The sequence below is a fragment of the Perca fluviatilis genome, chromosome 9 (genome assembly GCF_010015445.1).
Source record: "Perca fluviatilis chromosome 9, GENO_Pfluv_1.0, whole genome shotgun sequence".
Classification (NCBI taxonomy): domain Eukaryota; kingdom Metazoa; phylum Chordata; class Actinopteri; order Perciformes; family Percidae; genus Perca; species Perca fluviatilis.
In genome coordinates, this window is record NC_053120.1 from 15,264,774 (window position 1) to 15,286,358 (window position 21,585).

The 21,585-nt window shown below is 38.8% G+C and overlaps 1 protein-coding gene and 1 long non-coding RNA gene across 6 annotated transcripts in view; one reads left to right on the plus strand and one right to left on the minus strand.

Moving 5' to 3' along the window:
- Nucleotides 1-3,412, plus strand: part of LOC120565370 — a 46,053-nt gene extending 42,641 nt beyond the window's left edge. For both annotated transcript variants that reach the window (XR_005640228.1, XR_005640227.1), the window contains exon 3: nt 1,302-3,412. This is a non-coding gene — a long non-coding RNA (uncharacterized LOC120565370). The remainder of the gene's footprint in view (nt 1-1,301) is intronic.
- A 6,367-nt stretch (nt 3,413-9,779) lies between these two features.
- Nucleotides 9,780-21,504, minus strand: arrdc2 (arrestin domain containing 2). Of its 4 annotated transcripts, XM_039811373.1 has the most exons (8): nt 21,402-21,504; nt 20,334-20,587; nt 12,898-13,115; nt 12,692-12,794; nt 12,337-12,593; nt 12,049-12,211; nt 11,432-11,592; nt 9,780-11,180 (listed from the first exon to the last, which is right to left on the minus strand). In XM_039811373.1, exons 2-8 carry the CDS (start codon nt 20,581-20,583, stop codon nt 11,127-11,129), a joined length of 1,206 nt encoding a protein of 401 aa, XP_039667307.1. In that variant the 5' UTR covers nt 20,584-20,587; nt 21,402-21,504; the 3' UTR covers nt 9,780-11,126. The 4 variants fall into 4 exon arrangements, with proteins under 4 accessions (XP_039667307.1, XP_039667308.1, XP_039667306.1 ...); XM_039811374.1 differs by lacking the exon at nt 21,402-21,504 and having other exon boundaries at nt 20,334-20,598; XM_039811372.1 differs by lacking the exons at nt 20,334-20,587; nt 21,402-21,504 and adding an exon at nt 14,766-15,297.
- Between the last annotated feature and the right edge of the window lie 81 nt (nt 21,505-21,585).

Genomic DNA, 21,585 nt, shown 5'->3' on the forward strand with positions numbered 1-21,585 from the left:
AATGCTCTACAGATCAGTTTTATCTAATTTGTTATTCATCTTCGTTGTTATAAGTTATCTAATTTGATACATTTTGTTAAATGTGTGTCTGTATATTGTAAATTAAACCTAAAAAAGGGGCATAGGCCTGAGTTTCAGTCGAAATTTTAATAAATTCATCCCGCCCACCAGAACTAAATACAAATGTACGAAATGTTTCCCCTCGTAGATGGAGCAGCAGGGCTGCAGTAATTCACTGTCATAAACAGTGTTGACAGAGTCTAAAATATACTACCTACTGTCTGGCTCACTTGCCAATAGTTGCTTAACTAAGAAACAATATTGTCAATAATGTCTGGTTCTCGTCAGGTTTTGATTTTAGATTGTGAGATAATCACTTCTTTTTATATCTGATCAAATCAAGCTGTGGCTTGTGTTGATGGCATTTCAACATACTGAAGATTTATGTATTGTAAAAATCCATCACATCATGCATTTTGGGCTCTGTGTGGAGCCTCCATTGTACTGAGGAAGATTCCCGAACAAAGAGCGCCACAGAGCCCTGAAACAAAGAGAGACAGATCATAAGCAACACAAAGCAACAAGTAGATTTTGTGGAACTACAAACGTGGGAGGAGCAGATATAAACAAAGCTGCTCTTTTTGCATGCTGTTTGGGGATGTTGTTCCTACATGGTATTTTACCCCTTCCAGAATATTCTGGGGAGCAGAGTGGTGCGCAGGGCTCTGCTGTCTGCTCTGTGACCCCTCTGAAGTTACACTGATTTCCATGAAGCCTTGGAAAGGGAGGGGCGCTGAAAGCCGATCCCCCGTCTCTTTAGCGTCAACAAGTCCCTGATCTGAACCAGCACCAACGTTCTGATGTCACAGCGCCTGTACATCCAGGCAGGACTGAGTGGCCTGTGGGCGTCACATGGCTAGAAGAGACTCTTCCTTGGTCAGATCATCAGCTTCGTTTTGACGTCAAAGGATTAATTCATGACACCCAATTCAGTTGGATGGATACCACAGTTATCACTCACAGAGCAGAGAAAGGCTCCCAGGAGTTTTAGAGCAAGTGAATTGAAATATGTATATGTATAAGATCCATCTAGGGATGTGCATTGCAAAATAGCTTAGGCTATAAATGCTGTGGTGTGGACTATGTTGGTCAAAACAAAACTCTCTTCTTGAAAAATCCAGTGTGTTGACCATCATCAGAACATTTTCTAACCTTTTGCCATCGCTGGTTGGGTGCATCTTTGGCTTTAAATTAGCTGGCTTGTTAAATTTTAACTGCAAAAACCTGTTTTGTTTTCACAGTGTTGTACATTACTCAGACCCATGCAAGGAACAACTCCAAGACATGCAAAGACAGAACAGAGACTGATGCAACTATTCAGCCCTAAAGACAAAACATAACTGTATTTGGCCATGGACGAATCCGCACACTCAAACACCCAACAAACTCCCTGTGTTTCCCTCCAACACAGCACCTAACAAAGCCTTATGAAGTCCTCCAAAACACTCCGGTAATACGCCCTCCTATTCAGATACCTTGGTGCTGGGGGGATAAGCAACTTTGACTTGTTTTGGTTTGTCTGCCACCGTTCCCTTCAGTCTTGTTTTGATCTGTTTGGAATGTGACCCGATACTGATTTTAAATGTAAAAAGGAAAAAACATCTGAACAACTGATTTCCTCACGGCAACCTTGACGAGTCTTTTCTGCTCAGACGTGTCCTGATTGGATACGTTTTGTATCCAGTTTTATCTACAAAAGAAACAGGTTACAAGACTGACTGATTCTTCTTTAACACAAAATATTTGAAGGATTACATGGTTAGACAGCTCAGTTACAAGAAAGGCTATAAGAGGAAGTCTGGTATCAATAGTCCTTGGTCTGCTGACTGTTTGCCAACCACAGTGTCTCTAAACAATGTAATTCTAACGCGCATTATTACATTGTAACTCCAAATGCACTGCAGACACGGTACAAAAACACCTACAGTAATAATAGATACAAGAGTATCCAGGGTCACGTTTACAAAATGTGGTCATAAAGCACCATTAGGGCCATATGTAACACACTGTAAATGTGCAGTAATAGAATGTATACTAAAAAAGTAAGGGACATATACTGTACATGTTAATTCTTACCTGTATACTACTTTGTTTTATCCATTATATATTTATTTGTAATTCTTGTTTTTACTCTTATTCCAAATTTAATTTTTCTATATACACCAGCCTTTTTAACATAGCCTAAGTAGCATGCCACCCTTGATTTCACTACACATATTGTATAAGGATCCTTGAAACCTGAATCTAAGTGTTGAGTAAATGTTTGCATCTTCCTGTGAACAAAAAACAAGGACTTCTCTTCAAAGTCTGTTTGTTGAAACTCAGAGTTGGCATGACATGAAGCATATGACCATTGTCTAATTGAGGCCTCATGTTTAACTTTACTCATTTTATCTTGAAAACTATAACTTTGAACAGTGGATTCCTCAGTATTAGAAGTAAGGCCAATGTGAGGAAAACAGATGGATTTTGTATTCATATTTGAATCACTGTAAAAATCCACCAATTTACTTTCAAAGACTGCTGACACAATATTTTGTTTTTGTCAAATCTACAAACTTCAGAGACTTTTCGAGGTCCTTGTGCACCTTGTTATATTGTTATATGTTAAGTGTATCTCTGTTCTAATGAGCTTTGAATCTCTGTGTTTCATAACACTTCTAGTGTTACCAAATTGGCATATGACATCAAGCGACTTTGGGAATAAAGTAACACTCATATGCCTAGCTGGCATGTTCTTGGCACAATACTGACTACATCCATTTTTTTGGTTCTTGGTCATAATTTTCAAGAACTATATGTGCTTATTTTGCACTAATTGGTAAAGACAGTTCAGTCCGACTAGAGTCATCTATGATCTTGCCATTTCACAGATGGCAACATAAAGGATTCAACTCGATGAACCGCACAGCCAACGTTAGCCAGACTATGGCGAGTTAGCAAAAATTCTGACTACATCCTGAATAGTAATGATATTGTTAGTAGTGTTGGTTCTCTGGTTCAGGAGGCCTACTACAGTTTATACTGGAGACACTTATGTGATCGGTGTTTGTCTATCTTTTGACACCCTTCAAGATGTTAAAGAGAAGGTTTTTTTACATGGAAGCTGGGAAACAACTTGAGCCCTTGCAAACAGGAACATACAGTAGTTTGACGTCTTTGGACTTAACCACCACACAAGACAGTCATGTAATATCCAGAAACTTCTTCATTTACTTGAAAAACACATAAGCTTCTCGTGTGTGTATGAGTCAGCTCATTGCTCCATAGTGCCACATCAGCAAATCTATGTTAATACAAAGATATATATATTATTGATTTAAAAGGACTGATTTCTTTTTTTTATTTCTCTCTATCTGTATATCTGTATCTGTGTCTCTGTATTTCTGTATTTCTGTATATCTGTATATCTATATCTGTGTCTCTGTATTTCTGTATTTCTGTATATCTGTATATCTGTATCTTTGTCTCTGTATTTCTGTATATCTGTATCAGTGTCTCTGTGTCCCAACTGGTCACCGGCAGATGGCCGCCCACCATGAGTCAGGGTTTCTGCATGTAAAAAGGAAGTTTTTCCTCGCCACTGTCGCATCAAATGCTTGCTCGTGGGAAATTGTTGGGTCGTATCGTGGCGTAAATTATAGAGTGTGGTCTAGTCCCACTCTATCTGTGAAGTGTTCTGAGATAACTCCTGTTGTGATTTGACACTTTAAATAAAACTGAATTGAATTGAATTGAATTTTGCAGGACGCATACTGTTGAGAGACATTTTTCCATAAGCTGCATGGACCTGTGACAGAACTTTTTTCCATCCTGAATCAATCATAAGTCCAACCTTGCCTCAACTAGTCATATTTTCTTCCAGCAAGTTGTTCCCAAATGTTTCTATGACACACTGGATACAGGCTCACATTCAGTGGCTTATTTGATTATATGTTGTTTCGGCCATGCAACCATCTTATAGTCAATTGCTGTTTCGAAATGTAATTAGTGATTGGGGATACACTGCCACTGCAAACTTGTCCAAAATGAAACACTTTGTCTCTTTTTGTCTCATGTGATTACTTTAACCTAATTTAGCCCTGAACAAATACTTGAAATGATCAGTGGTGGTCAAAGTAATTTTTTTTTTTAAGTCCAATTCTGTCTGCGTGTTTGTGAGACGGAGAAAAACACAGGATGTACAGATTTCTTAGAACACATCGCTAACCGAGTTATCCTCCTAAAATTCCCTGGATCTAATTGCTTTTGAACCGTTATAAAAAGCATGTTTAGATTTAAAAAATATTTGTATTGTAGTATTTGTAGTTGTATTTATTTATATTGATTCTACATTGTATATATTTGTCTTTAACTTTATGTTTTGAACATTCTTGTTTTTAAACTCTTAATTGTTGGCCTTTGGATGTTGTCTTTTTTGTACTTTGGAAAATACAAAAGTTATAAAATCTCTGTTTTTCTCTTGAGTTGCTCTTGGTTATTTTATCTCAGAAAACAATATTTCAGTTAATCAAGAAAACAGATAAAGACCTGTTGAGCATGTCCACCTTAACTCCGGGCCAAAAAAACACCCTGAGGAAAGACTGAAGGTATGCAGGTTACAATGTGCAAACCAAGAGGGATAGTTTCCTTCCAAAATAAGACTTTTACCTTCAGAAAATCACAACAAGCAGTGATGGAGGAAGTATTTAGATCCTTTTCTTAAGTAAAAGTATGAATACCACACTGTAAAAAAAACTCAATTATAAGTAAAAGTCCTGCATTAAAAATGTTACTTGAGCAAAAGTATGCAAGTATAATAAGGAAAATTTACTTAAACGTATTTCTTATTACTCATCCATTAATGTGTAAGCAGCATTTCACTCTTGTAGTTGTCGGAGGTGGAACAAAGTTTTAACTATTTAGTATCAGACTGCTACTAATGATTATTTAAATTAAAGAAAAATAGTTTTCCATTAATCTTTAAAATTGTTTGGTTTGTAAAATAAAAAGTCAAAGTATAGTATTTCAAAAGTGATCATAAAAAAATCATAGTTTAGTATTTTGAAAAAAGTGATTAAAAAATCGTAGCAGAGTATGGCGAAAAAAGTGATGAAATCATATTATAGTATGTCGATAAAAGTCATAAAAAAGTCAAAGTATAGTGTATCAAAATAGCCAGTACAGTATATCAAAAAAGTTACAGTATAGTGTGTCAAAAAAGGGATAAAAAAGTCATAGTATAGTATGTCAAAAAATTTGATAAACAAAGTCAGTTTGTCAAATATAGTCTCAGTATATTATGTCGAAAAAAGTGATAAAAAAGTCATAGTATGTCAAAATATGCATAAAAAACATAGCATATAAAAAGAGTCATATCATATCATATCAAATGTGAAAAAAGTGATAAAAATATCATACTATAGCATGTCAAAAAAAGTGATATAATATTTACAAAAAAGTAACAGTACAGTATGTCAAATATAGTCATAGTATAGTATATACAAAAAAATCATAGTATAGTGTGTCAAAAAAGTGATAAAAAGTCATAGTATAGTATGTCGAAAAAAGGGATAAAAAAGTTATAGTATAGAATGTAAAAAAATCATAGTATAGTATATCAAAAAACTCATAGTATAGTATGCTGAAAAAAGTGATAAAGTATTCATATTATGGTATGTGAAAAATAGTCATAGTATAGTATATCAAAAAAGTGATAAAAAAGTCATAGTATAGTATGTCGAAAAAAAAGTCACAGTATAGTACATCGAAAAAAAGTAAAGGTATAGTATGTCAAAAATAGTCATATGTTGAAAAAACAGATAAAAAAAGTAATTGTATAGAATGCCCATTAAAGTCAAAGCATGTCGAAAAAAGTGATAAAAAAGTAATGCATAGTATTTCAAAAAAAGTGATCAAAAAAGTAATAGTATAGTATGTCGAAAGAAGACAAAAAAAGGTCATAGTATAGTATCTCAAAAATAGTCATAGTATAGTATGTCGAAAAATATGATAAAAAAAAGTCATGGTAGCATATATCGAAAAAAGTCATAGTATAGTATATCCACAACAATTCATAGTATAGTGTGTCAAAAAAAGTTTTAAAAAGTCACGTTTTAATGTTTTTTGTAGATGAAAGTATGCAGATGTAGTAGGTGACCGAAAATCTTACAGATAACAATATTGAGAATGCTGCTGAATCAGTATTCACACAGTTAGTAATGACAAAACACAGATGTAAACCACACATAAAGTAATAAAAACAGAATATTTGAGCGATAAATTCCCACACCAAACCAGATGTGCAGGTTTGACAACAGAAACCGAAGTTACAATACATTGAAATTGTTAAATGACTCATTCTGACTCAGAGCATCAATTAAAAGCATCACATAAACACAAGGACAACATGGAACAATGTGGATGTTGCACAATGCCATGAAACATCTTGTTCTCTGGGTGGAAGAGTCCCTTCATAAAAAACACACACAGCAGGGTCACTGTGAAGTCACTGCGGTGAACACCAGGAAGACCTCAGGGTGTCGGTCGGACACCAGGATGTTCACTTTCCCTTCATGATCAGTGAGATACAAAAAGATATTTGTTGGTTAATTGTTCAGGACTCATTCTAAGTTGAACCTTATTGAGACTAAGGGCATATAGCTATATATAGCTTTTCCTTCACAGAGGAGCAGAACCTGTAAAAAGCTTACAAAGGACACTTTGTAGGCTACTTTTTGTCTAAATCTACTCTATGTCTAGTCTATAATAACTGAAGGTTGAAATACTGGAATTGTCTAGTCTATAAAACTGAAGGTTAAATACCAGAATTGAATCCTTAAAAGAGCTAAGTGAAGCCTTAAACGTGTCTTAGGAGTTTCTGTCTGTTTTTACCATAACGATTAATCGGTTTAACCAGTTAATTAAAGGTTTATTTAAGTAGCGTGATGTTGTAAACAGGAAAGGTAAGGTAGTAAGGTTAGTGTAAAGGTATAGGTTCAGACAATTTAGAGTTTAGCGGGGCTTTCTATAGTGTTTGGCATTTACAGTTTTTTCCAACTGCTTACACACAAAATCTTTTCATGTCACACGATTTTTGAAACCTCTCACTCAAAGTGCAAAACTACACAGCAAATCTCCAAAACCATAAGCTATTTCTCAGCCTTTCACTCAGTTTTCAATTGCATAAAACACTTTTTTCAAAACATTAAACACAATTCTCTACCTAAGACACAAAAATCTAACAAGAAGTGACTTGCTATCCATTTCTAAACACAACCAATCAAAATGCTACACTTATTTACCAGGGCATACACACACACTCCTCACATGTGCAAACACATTATGTCATAACTGAACACTAACCAATCATTGCTTTAGTATAGGCCTATACAGAGGCCAAAGGTCAGATTACCTGTTTGGAACAATGGATGCCAACAATAGACAGAGAGCAAGAGGAGGAGGAGGGAGAGACAGGGGATAACAACGAGGAGGAGGAGGAGGGAAGAAGAGTAAGAAGGAGAGCCATTTCTGATGAGATCAGGGAGAGAAGCCCATCTTGAGTAGCTTTACAGTGGCGTCCATACTGCATGCAACTATCTAATGACTATTTCAGCATTACAAATCAATCAGACTTTGTTGTGCACAAAGTGCATACAATTCTGTCCCCCCGCCCACACACAAGCGCACACCACAAACACACACACACACACACACACACACACACACACACACACACACACACATTCTTTATTCTAAAAATGATACCTTTGGTTTACATATGTTTATACTTTTTTTTTCTTGTTTCATGCTACTGTATACAACACTGGGCTACTCTTACAGACGTAATGTTTTGCCCAATACATATTTTCTGTTTTACTGTAACATTACATTGTTTTTTACAGTGCACTTTTCAACCACTTTCAGCAGACTACTTTCTCTCTAGAACATTGTAGATATAAGCCTATGAAAGACAAAAGAGCTTTAGATTTAGAACAACAGTGTGTACATGGTATATCCAAAACTTTTATTATGAAAAAAGTGTTTGCCATTTGATGCAAATGCTTCATTTTGAGATGTGTTTATGGTATTTTGAATGCAGTGTTTCATTTTGAAGGAGATGTGAGGCATTTTGCATTTTGTGTGTGCAGTTTTGGGAATTGTGTGTAGAGTTTTGAAAAAAGGAGACATAGTTTTGAAAACGTGTGTAAGCAGTTGGAAAAAACTGTATTTACAACCAAAATGATGCATTATGCATTATTTTCCGCACAGTTGACTTTAATAATGCTTTATATCGTTTTTATTATGGTCTGTGTCCTTGTCGTGTTGGTATTGGCAGTATAAATTCTAAACTTTTGGCAGTTTTATACCTATCCTTGTCAAGTAATGTTTAATATATATATACTGTATATCTAGTAACTAACAGTGTACTAAAAAAACAGTTACAGAGCCTTTAATTGAAAGCTGTGACTTAAGTAGGTTAGTATCCCCCCTGCCCCCTCTCTCTCGCAGAGTTTCTAGGTTAAATTTTCCCTCCCTGCTGAGGTGTCTGTCCTTGAAGCGAACCACAGATTAGATACCTAAAAAATGGCTGAGAAGATCAGACTGTGTTCCTTCACTGTATAGGAGACCAGCAGACACACTTCAAGGTTGTTTTTAAATGCTATAAAATCGGTTTTAATGTTTTATTCATAATAAAAGATGTGGATATGCCAGTTCCTCTTCACTGTACTGTACAAGATTGTTATCTTCTCTTATTTCTGGTCCTGTGTCATTCCTTTGATGACAGCAGCTGTGAAATGATGCCACACCACTGCAACTCCTACTGAAAGACTCCTGTCAGGTGTCAGGTTAATATAAAGGCTGGACCGTCATTTATTTTTCTATCTATTTTTAATGAATTGTTTGGTATGTGAAATAGCTTGTTTTGTCTGATACACAGTTCACCAAGTATTCAGATAACAATGATATAAAACAAACAACAAATCCACACGATGGAACCATCTCTTAAGTTTCATTTGAAAGCAGTTTGGTCTGAAAATACTGTCGATTTAAGTATTTTACAAGTATAAAACCTTCTCACTGAATTGCTCATCCATCCTCTGCACATCTCTCGGTCCTCCTACTTTAAGATGTTGCAGTGAACAGACTCCAGAGAATTTCTTCCGCTTGGCCTTCAGCCATGTTTATAGCTTTGTGTGACACTGTTTACTTCACTGAGCTGCTTGTTTGTTCCTATGTGCTTATATGTGGCAAAAAAAAAACTTTGTTGAATATTCATGTAAACAAGGAACAAACTGTACAAGAGGACACTTAATGAGATCCATATAAGAGCCGAACTCAATGTGGCCGATGATTTAGTGGTGAGAAGAAGCAATAACTTTTGTTGCTTGTTTTTTTCAAGGGGAAGAAAAAACACCCAAAAAAATGGATTGTGTGTGTGCTCAACATTAGAGCTGTCACTGGTCAAACTTGTCTGTAATGGATGTTTTGAACCAGAGTGTAGCGTGTTTCTCCAGTGAACCGTGCCCTTGGCAATGATATCGTTTTACTCACAATGTTCAAGTGTACATGATGTACCAATCCACTGGCATGCAACATGCTAAACAGAGGCCCTCTACTGTTACCCTTACAAAGTGTGTACAGCTTACATACCAGTCAAAGTTGGAATGAAACACTAAAGACAAACATCATTTCAATCTTTTTTTTATTAGAAAAAAACAAATTACAAAACTTTGGCAAGATTGTGAATCAACAATTTGTATAAAAATATATTTGGTTTTTTTTTTCAGTGCGTGCCAACAAAAGTCACACAGCTGACCCTGAAGACTTCTTTAAAAACAGTTTAACTAACTTTTTGGAAGTTGAGGAGAAAAAAATAATCCTCGAGACAGTTTTTGGAATGTTCTTTGTCCATACATTTCAGTGGCATCTCCAGCTTAAGGCACGACTTGAACGCTGAGCACTATGCTCTGGTTGAGCTTTAAAAAGCGCCCCGCAGCACCAAGGCATCTGGCTTCCATCAAAAGCTTCAGACCACATGGCTCAGAGGTCTCCATCTCCTCCTGCTTTGTTTAACAGCTGGGAGAATTCATTTATGAGCCTTGTACAACTTTATACACAAACTGCTCATCCTTATTTTATCATTGTGCTAAAATCAACAACCAAAGCTTCACACTTCAGTTTCTTACACCTTGCATTAACACAACACCACTTTTGGAATTCATCCACATACCATCCAAGTTCTTGCAGAATACATTCAGCTCTATTCATCTCCATGAGAAAATGACTCCCTGAAACTCCCATGTAAATCTTCAACTGCAGATAATTAAGGCATATGTATTTCTCCCTTTTACATTATTGTGACCTGCATGCATAAAATACATCTACATCTGCTTACTTGACTTGTCTGTTCCACCATCACACCTTCAGATACAGTATATGCTTAAGTAACAGTAGAAACCACCAGGCACACTGCTGAGTCACACAATGCATAGCAACGTAGGGTGTTCAAATCTTCTGTGTTGCCAGGATAAGGAGAGTTGGAACGTTAAGACAATAATTGCACTTTTCTCTTTACGCCACTCAAAGATGACAATGTGCTTCTAAACATGTCAACTTATCAAGAGCGCTTTTCTTCAAACATTGAACACCAGGTACAACTCCAACTCTCCTACTGCCAAATATCAAGTGATCTTTCCACCCTAATATGTCTCCAAATCCCCTTCCAAAATTCGCTTCACATGAGGGAATCCTTGATTGGGAGGTATTTGTAGCTTGTTTCCTAAAAGGAGCCAAAAATCACTTGGGGAGGACAGGAACTGATGTGGAGAAGTTACTTTCCTCAGAACAGAACAGGAAAGTGTCCACTTTTCTTTATAAACTAGAAACAGAGTGGCCGCTCCTCCACTGACATCCAGTTCCTGTGAGCTCCATCTCCTGAACTCTCCGTGGGGCTTCAGTCCCTCTCCACGAACACTCGGTGGGACCAGGTGCCATTTATCGGAGAGAAGTAATCCAGGAGAAGACAAATCTCTTGATTTGTTTCTTTAAGTTAAGTCGCTTGACGCTCAGGTAGGGCTCATGGTTCAACACGTCATGCAGCGAGGTCTTATGTTTAAGGGCTGAGGGTTGGGGTCAACCTGTAGGCAGGAAATGGAATTAAAGACATAAGATAAAAGGTTAAGCAGATAATTAAAAAAAACATCTGAGCAAAGGACTAGGATACACTCTGCATGTAGTTACTACAATTAATATACTGTGATCTCAAGAGAGGTTTTTTTTGGCAGGAAAGAACATTTTAAATATATCTACACAAAGAATACTTTTTAGGCCAATCAAACAACAAATAAAGGTTGTAGGTGGGTGTTGTTCGCAGTCTTTGGTGACTCACCTCGCTGTACAGCGGCGGAGGTCGGAAGCGAAATTCTTGGACAAAAGCCATGAGGGGGCGCTCCAGGATCCCACTCAGGTCTTCTGCGGGTTGCAGGACGACCGTATTGTGGCGCTGCACGGCCTCCTCCTCTGTCACCACGGAGCTGTAATCTGGAGGGGCTGCAGGGAAAGAGGCAGGATTAGTCTACTGGTCTAACTCAAAAGAACAGTACAGTTCCAAACACTAAGCTGCTGAGTCATCATTGCAGTTAAAACTCTTAAAAACCCACATAACATTTGTTGCCTTTTGCACCAACAAACACTGATTTGATCCAACATGAATCTCTGCTGAATCGAAACCTTTGTTTATACATCTTGGCATCTGACCCGGTGGTATTTTGGCAGTCAGTGCTCATAAAAATAAAAGATGGACCTGGCCCACAAATGGATAAAGCTTATGGAGGCTCTTTTAAGGTAGTAATGTATTGATTAAGCAGAGGACACTCATTGACAAAAAGGGAAAAAAGGAGAGTGACAGTATTTCTTCTTCCACAACAAATTCTACTGTTTAACCTGAAAAGAGTCCCTATGCACATCTAGACCTACACTTCTCTGTTTTATTAAAAGGACACTTACGCTCAGGCTGCTCGGGGATGGCCATGCGCAGCCACTCAAGGTTGACGCTGTACTGGCTGCTGACGCTGGAGGTCCGGCTGCCGAAGGGATGGAGGGGAATGGTGCCTATGACCAGCGGCAGCTCCAGACACATCTTGGATGTCCCGGGAACATCAACACAAACCTGGTGAGAGGAAAAGAGGAGAACTTTTAGTGACATATGTGAGAAGTGCAGCAGCAGTGTGCATGAAAAGAGGGAATAAAGCACTTAAATTCCTGACAAATAAAGCAGTTGTTGACCAAGCTCACCTTGAGCATGTACTCCACTTTGATGATGCGGCACTGCAGGATGGAGGGACCCACTGGTGGGATCTTAATGGCGCGACCGTGCCACGTCTCCCTGCATCTGGCCCCCACAATATCACCGCACAGTGTGGCCACCACCGCACGCTTCTGCTTCATGGTGCCACGGGCGATGAACGTCTGTGTCTGAGTGATGTAGGCTCTGGGTACAACTGATCTGGAGGTAGCGTTGTCAAATTCCGCAAACACAGGTATCATCTCACCTGCGGAGAGAAAGTACGTTAGAAATTGCAGACACTTCTAAACTAGCCTACAAAGACTGTGTTTTTAGAGGGAGTTGCTTTAACTGGTAGCCTCTCACCTGGCGTGTAGCCTTTGCGGTCGATCTTTGCAGTTACAGACACCTGTCCAAAGTTGCGGTACCATGCTCGTGCCATTTTGTCCTTCGTTCCAGCCTGTGGTGCCTGGGAAAGTTAAAACCAAATGAGCGAAGTGCCTCAAAAACACCCAGAAAATCATGAAGTGTGCAATGACAGAATCATGAAACATGAGGGCTGAGATGCTTACCAGTAAGGCTGGTGTGTTGATGTCAATGGGCTCGATGACTGTAAACTCCTTTTTGATCTTCCTAACGGTGGCCCAAGGCCTGTGTAGCTTAACTTTGACCCAGTAACGGATGCTGCCGTGTTTCCCCTCGAAGGAGGTGACCAGCGTCTCCTCAGGCAGCTGGAAGCTGAATGGAAATTCATGTTTGCCAGCAGGAAGGACTGTCACATCACCATTATCTGAGGAGAGGAGGGAAAAAAAGTAGAACATTTGAGTTTCAGTTCATTCACTTGTTTTGGTTCCGTTTTGTTCATTTGATTTCAAGATTACAGGACAGTGAGTGTAACTTCCAATTCCAAGATGACCAGTTTCTTTCTGTTGGTGTCATAATGTGTTCCTAAAGTTATATTACACTGATATAAAACACTCATTCAGCACAATTGAATAATAAAAGGGTCTTAATCTTTAGTGGGACCGATTCAATTATTCTGTGTGAGGGGAGTCATACACCACAAAAATGAAGGCAGCTAATTACTTTATTTAAAGGAAAAGAAGTGCTGCTAAAACTGTGCTAACTAGTTCAAACTTTTAAAATAAACATCAGTATTCTTTAGAAATACACATAAATAGAGTTGACTTCAGAGTAAGAATAGATCTTTAAAGCATGACTCTTGTTGAAATAGAAATCTCTATTTCTCAGCAATCACAAGGCTTCTCTTCTGTGCTTGGCTCAGAGGGGCGGTTCCTGCTCCATTGTGCTGACTGAGAACATGTTCTCCTCTGTATAATATACAGCCCGTCTCAACGGCTCGGTTTTTTTTTTTTCTCTCTTGCTGCACAGGTCCAACAACATGTGTTTGCATTTAACAGACTTGATGTGTTGTGTGTGTCCCTTTTGTGAGCTGGAAGCTCCTTCTTTATTTATATAACAATAATGTCACTGTTCAATCCTCTTAATGGGTCAAGTGGATTGTTATGAGCTTTTAGCTGTTCTGCGGTTTGTACACGGTCTGCAAAATACTTTTGAAACATCACCAAAATCTTTAACCTTATGTTATTTTATCTTGCAAACAGGTTATTTTATAAAATACCAAATCAAGCAGCGAGACTGAACACTGCAGGAAAACATCATTAACTAAGCTGATCAAGCCCTGGCTGTGAATTTCCTGTCTGGCAAAACAACTCGGTGCCCAATGAATGAAAGCAGAAACCGGAAGCTCTCCCACATCGCTGTGGAGAAAAACAACCCTGGAGTTTCTTCGAATGACGAAAGGTCTGATGTCAGAACTATTTCTTTCAAAAAATACAATGATAAAAGAGTGCAAAGACAGCTGTTGCAACATCTTTGCTCACTTCCTACATAATGAGGGCTTTTATACTTCTATCTTATCTATACATACGATCCAGTTATGACCAACAATAAGCTTCTTATATGGCCGAATAAATAACTAACAGTCCCCCTAAACATGCTTTTGTCGATGAATGACTGGGTGCCTGATGTACTTGTTTTGTACATTTCCTGAATCTGGATGTTCAGTACTTCAAGGAAGTGGCCGCAAACAAAGGCTCATTTACAAAAACAGGTTACAATTTGACTGCACTGGACACTAATACATCAAAAAAAAAAAAGAAGCAGGACCATGTTCATGATCCGTTTAACTCGCATACTAAAACAATAATATTCCCAGTCTGCTGACAAACAACCAGTCCAGTGTCCCAGTGACAATAAACCACTTTCACTATTGTTTCATTCGCTTGGCGTAAGCTCAGTGAGAGGAGGCTGGTTTTGCTGTTTTGATCCCCTACCAGCTGATACACTTTGATAAGTTTACAGACAGGATGCACCCCCCTGTAGTCTCCCCATCACCGCGCCTGCACAGCGGACTGACCTGCCTGCAGCAGCACCTCTCTCCGGTTCAGGTACTCCACTTCGTCGCTGTAGTTCTGGGTGTATGCGGTGCTGGAGCCGGCGGACCGGGACTCGGTCCAGTGCACTTTAGCGAATCCCTCGGCGTGGAGCTTCAGTGAGTCCACCCGACTCTCCCCGGACAGGTCCACCACCACCCGGCCGGACACCACGTCCCCGCTGCTGAACACCGGAGGACAGTCCCCCTCCGGAGAGTCGAAGACGATGTCAAACTTCTTCAACTTGTCGAAAATCATTTTGCAGGTTGTGCAAGTCCTTTCAAACGCAAAAGTGAGTGATTCCTTTATTCCAGTTCCGCAGAATGTTAAAGAGTTCTGAGGTGGATCTTAAGACGACTTCTAGTCTCTTGCCTAAAGCTCTACTGTGAGCAGCACTTTCAGTCTGCAGCATTATTTAGGCTGAGCAAGTGGGCGGGATTTCTACATTTATTATGTAAGGCCTCAGGAGAGGGTTGAAGGCTGATGCTGCTTTCAGGTGCTCCTTCCTTGGCTCCGACTTTTCATTGCTGCACTTTTATTCCAAGTAAGACATGTAGCGGAGGGGGGAGGGGGGGGGGGTTGTACTTTTGTTTAAAGCATCATAACACAAAGGAGAATGTCCTCATCAGGCCAAAAAGTATGTTTCCTTAATTTACTGATCAACCTTCAGGTATCACCAGCTACAAAACGTAACAAGTCTGGACAAAGACTAAGAACAAAACCACCTCATGATGTCAACATTAACAAACATGATCAAGATAAAACTAAAAGAAAAACCTAAAACATAATTATCACATCTTCACAACGTTTCATGACAGCCACCCACCTGATAGTCACATCTTTCAGTCCTAGTTACAACCAACTTAGTTGGGTAACTTTCTGCAGCTCTTTTTATAACAACCATATGTCCGTACTGAGCATGAAGGCAGCATAATAAACATGCAGACAGGGTGTGGAGGCAGCGGAGAGGAAAACAGGGCCTGCTGGTGATTGATGGTTACAGGTTCTTAGAAGAAAACAGGCTTACTGAGCATGACTCCGTCTGGTAGAGATCCGCCCCGCACAGCTCAGAGGAAAATAGTTTCACTCTGTACCAAAGCTGTTTACTCCACTTCTTCCATGACACTTTGAACATACTGTACATATACAGCTATGATAAAACACACAGCTATGCACAAAGCATTCAACTTATGCCACCAAACAACTGCAGTCATTCTAACGTCAATAATGAAGCGATCCCACACACAGATATCACAGGAAAAGTCCCAGAATAAAGAAAACGTGTGCAACATTGCATGAATTATAGCACCAATGCAGCCCTTTCTTAACACATCAAATTAAATTTCAACACTTGCAAACAAAGGCAAAATTGATTTTGTCTCACAAACTCTGCTGCAGTTAATAAACCAAAACAAACAAACAAACACTGCCTCATTTCTCAACTGGGTTACTCTCTTCATACAATTCAAAAGTCATCAGAACAAAAATCAATTCTGGTCTGTGAAAAACAAAGTTGTTTACTCTTTTGTTCCCTGGGAGTAAGGAGTTAGCGCTCCAGTGCCACCAACAGGCAATGTGGAGGAAGTGTGCACAGCTGCAGGACTGCCAGGATGTTTTTACACAGCCCGACAACTGGACTGGAGATTAGTGGGAATCTAGGAAAAGTTGTAAGACTTTAGGTAGATGGTGCTCGCAGAAAAATAAAGTGCAACTGGGCCTCTGGAGGGGCTTTCCAACTTACTATCTCCTCACTGCTATTTTACTCATTGCAGGTTAGTATAAAAGTACTAGAAAGGAGGTCATCTTTCCTTGAATATAATCAGTTCCTTTGCCCAAAGAAATGTGAAATTAGCAGCAGAACTCTTTTGTCATATTTGGGAGGTCAGTGTTCCAGTTTGCATCAATTTGTCAGGTTTTGCTTAAAATACATTCATAGATATATAAATACATTCAGGAAGTTCTCGCTTTTGGGAAAATATAGCGCCGGGCGCTAGTAAAATAAAGCCCAGCCTGCCACCTGCAGGTGACCAGGAGCAGCAGCCTGGCTCTACCAGTTCCTGCCTCGGTCTTGATAAGATGAATGCGTCTCTGCACAGAATGATGGGCCTGATAAAAGGTCCTGCTGTGCAGATGACTCAGTATAATCACCCTAATCATGGATGAAAGCATGTTACCACTGCTGCAGACTAAAGTAAACATATTTATCCATGTGAGTTTCTCTCTGTTTACCTAAAGAGCTGCTGAGTGCACATTGTAGAACAAATATTAGCAAGCCGTATACTTTAGAGCAAAAGGGGGGCTTGAGAAAGTGTCTTTCATTCTTCAGTGATGTTTGCATGAGAAGCACATAAAAAAAAGGTAAACTTCCAACTTCTAAAACTGGAACAACTCACAAAAACACAACAAACCTCTCCACTGAAACCGGACTGACTCTCAAATACATTCCTGTCTTTAAAAGAGAAAAACAATTGTTTATGAAAAAGTTAAAAGATAAATGAGCTGATCATGACGACATATTGTAAAATGAATGGAGAGCAGCAGCAGGCTGTGTGTGGTGGACGAGGACGGGCCTTATTAGAAATTCTTTGACGGGGCCGAGGGGAGCCACGTGTTGTTTTTCTGGTTGCTGTGGCAACGCAGCCTGCATTTTTTAAACAGCACCCACCCATGCCCCCACCCCTTCCTTCCTTTCTCCTCTGTCTTTCACTTTCTCCTCACTTTTTGTCCCAAGTAAATGATACTAAACGCAACATCCTTATTTCTACTTTTTTAACATTTATATTGCACATGCAACCATAATAAATAAAAGTGATTCTGTTTCTGAAAGGATTTGGAGTTTATAAGAGAAGGTTAAAGCACTGTTCCTGGACAGATTCTGCAGTTAACATTTGTCTATACTGAATGTTGGTCTGAGAGACATTTAAGGTCAAATCACCCACATGCTGACAGCTCCTTAGCCTCTCTGCTGGTAGTAATTGTCCACAATCCAGAAAACAAAATTGCCTGTAATTTGACAGAAGAGTAAGCTCCTTTTATGAATCAGTCACATGAATTTTTCAGATATTATTAAGGGATGAAAGAGAACAATGAATACTGGTGATTGCAACACTGTATTTGTTCATAACAACAGAAGCATATTTCTATACCATTTTATTTGACTTTATACATTTCATGATTAATCTCAAGTTTTGTTACTTTTTTATAGAAGATCTTATGTGGTCTTTTAGAATAACCTTATATTAATATCCTATCATCAGAGAATTTTGGTCATTTTGGGTGAAATGCTATCATATCTAATTTGTATTAGTATTTGGTAGCCATAATGCAGTTAACACTGTATTAAGCTGACCAGTACTATTGTGCCTCCAAACCCCCAGACCCTGACCCAAAACTGCAGTATTGAGAAATCCTGTGTAGTGACACCAAGTCTAGTCCACAAAATTAAATACAAATCAAAGTACTTCACCAAAAATTATATAAAAATCCAATATTGCCATAAAAGAAATGTGGATCATATATTATCAGATATATCAAAAGGGATAGATACTATGGCATAAATGCTCTAGCAAAATGTCTGACAAATGACAGATTGAGATCTTCTTATGGTATATTATAACGCAATATTTCCCCACCTCAATGCTTGGTTCAGATTTTCCTGTTCCAGTGCTTAAACAATTAATTGATCAACATGGAATTGATTATAATATATTATATTGAAATATTGATGAACTATTAACTGCTGGTAATTCATAAAGTAAAAATACCAAACATTTTCTTTTATGTATTTACAGATAATTCTTCTGCATCTCTTATCAAATTAATACTGTTGTTTTTTTGTTGCAGGTGGTCTAATTTAGAAGTTGGTGGTAGTCTGACTTTTCAGATGTAGACTGTGGGTATAAGCCTGCCATTGGCCACATATTTAATGCGGCATTCTCCTCCCCTTCCACTGTCTATTTTGCATGGGCACCATCGCTGCATCCTGGGCTTAGCGCCACCCAAGACGATTGTGATTGGGGTTTTGTTTTTTTCCTACAGCAGAATAATAATAGGAGCAGCAGCAGCCAGACCTATCCTATTTGGTAACTGATGGTAAATGGTATCTATGACCATTTAAATGACATTTAAGTTAAATATTTCATACTAAATAATAAATATAAAAAAACTGATTGACAATCCATTATTGAAATATTTGTTAGTTGCAGCCCATTAGTAAAGCATCTCAGTTAATGGGTGATGGGTTACTTTTCTGTAGTCATTGCTTAGTCTGAAATGTGGGCTAGATATTAACATACAAAACATGCCCAGCGCACCTTTAACCAATGTGCATACACAGCTGTTGCAGCAGCAAATGACGTGGAACCGAGACACACAAATTATATTCTAGGTTCAATTACTCTGCAACTTGTTTGGCTGTGTGCATTCTGCGAAAGCAATGACAACAACAACAACACAAACCCTGCTCTTATCTGAGACTCAGCCTCTCACCTCAATTCATGTTTAACTGTCCGACCACACTGGGGAATCAAACCAAGTATACTGTTTACAGAGCATCTAATGAAACATTAACCACTGGTTACAGCTTATCTATTTAGCTATCATGGACTATATGCTCTGCCTGTCTAATTTTAAGCTGCCAGTGCATTCCACACCAGGGGAATTTCACACTTTACAGGTTATGTCCTGTACAACACGGCACTTAGTAAACCAGTTGTGTTTATTTGGACCCAGCATCAATGGATGTGTTTAATGTTAGGATTAGGTTATCGGGCAGATGTATCTGGACGACCCAGAGTCAACTTGTCTCCCAGGTTTCCATGCAGCACATTTGGCCCAGGTGGCTTCATTTTTCAAACTGCAGCGACTACAAGAGTGGCTACCAGCGGGCACTTGGAAAAGCAAATCAGCAGTTTTACACCACATTATTATTATTATTATTATTAAGGCTAGAGAAAGAAGTTATTCATCAACCTGCTGCAATACATACACAGCAAAGCTACAAAGGATGAATTATATTTTACAAGAATACTGATACAGTAGGGGACAAATGAAAACACTAAAACTACAACAAGGTCAGCACAAAAAACAACCCCATTTTTATAGAAGTGAAGGCAATGTTCTGCATTGATCAAATAGTCATAGTCAGTATTTTATTTCTAGTTACCTTTGTGCACCTTTGGATTGGCTTTCTTCCCTGAGCACAAAAAACAACCCCATTTTTATAGAAGTGAAGGCAATGTTCTGCATTGATCAAATAGTCATAGTCAATATTTTATTTCTAGTTACCTTTGTGCACCTTTGGATTGGCTTTCTTCCCTGAACAAGCACTATTGAAATGCTTTCATTTAGCTAAATAATAACTATAAAATACAATTTTAAATTCAAGGACATTTTAAATTTTAATTGAAGCAACCTCACCAGCTGCAGCTGTAATTCACCTTGGTTTTACTTGTGGTTATTCTACAGCCAGTCTCACAGTAAGTAAAAATACTGTAAACACAGAGTATGAACCATTTAGGGGATTAACACCATCTGCAGCCTTCACCACTGACCTCGGATCAGATGCTGTCTCTTCCTGAAGTATGTGATCTTAGAGGTGTAGTCGTTATAGACGGCGTTCATGCCACGGTTCTCCAGCCAGTGTGCTATGGCCACCCCTCTGCCCTGCACCTTCATGGAGTGCACTCTGGTGTCCCTGCGGAGCTCCAGGACCACCTGGCCGGACACCACCTCCCCTCCGGTGAACGCTGCATCAGCCGGACCATCCAGCTCCAGCTTGAAAGACTTAATGGTGTTCACCATCGTTCTATGAGTGAAGCCAGTTAAACTGTTTGACAAGGCTGAGGGCTAGACATTAATACTCATAGGAGGTGTGTGTACTGGTTTCAGGTGCTTTAAAAACCACACTGCAAATATCCAGAGCCAGCTGGAGGCATGAATGATTTAAACATCTAGGGCTCCAGGACACCCCAACAAGCAAATTATACACGTGAAGTCCTGTAGGCCTAATAACTTTTCAAATAATATTATGCAATGTTCTGGGACTGCTTTTAAATGTGCACTGCTATTTTCTGTTAGTGATCTTATTATTAGGGTGGGGTTGGGTGGTTCTGATTAGGGTCCCAGACATGCCAGGGCCAGCCCTGCCAGTAGCGACAGTTGTGTAGTCTGTTTGTTTTAAAACACGTTTTGGAAATGTTCGATATCATGCTGTTGTGAACAATACAACGTGGTTACTAAAGTGTTACAGTGTATACTAACATCTTTAATATGCACACAAACTTTTACATTACACCAATACCAAACAAATAAACAAAAACATTATTTTTATGATTCTAAATGAAATTCGGTATCAGTGGCCGGATATGACTATAATACAAATAATGCACATAAAGGTCAAATAACTGAAATTCTACTTTCAGTCAACAATATGTAAATAATGTTGTATTAAAAACTGACTGTCATGATTTTGAAATAGTTCTGTTACAACTGTTTCTGTGGGTCTAATAATATTTACATTGTCCGTTGTGCGGATGGTTTATCGTGCATTTTATAAACGGCCAATCAGGATTGAGAACCGCGACAGTTTTTTTAAATACAGTGGTGAACGTTAAACTCACCGGCAGGACAGGAGCAAAGTAGTGGTCTTCTCAAAGACGAGGTTTATGGTGAAAAAGCCAAATTATGTGTTCACTCCGTCTGGACGACGTTCAATGGAAGCTCAGCCTTTACAAACGAAGGTTTCAACGCCCAGAAACAGCATTACGCCAATGATAAACAGTCCGCCCGAGGCACGCCCGCCCC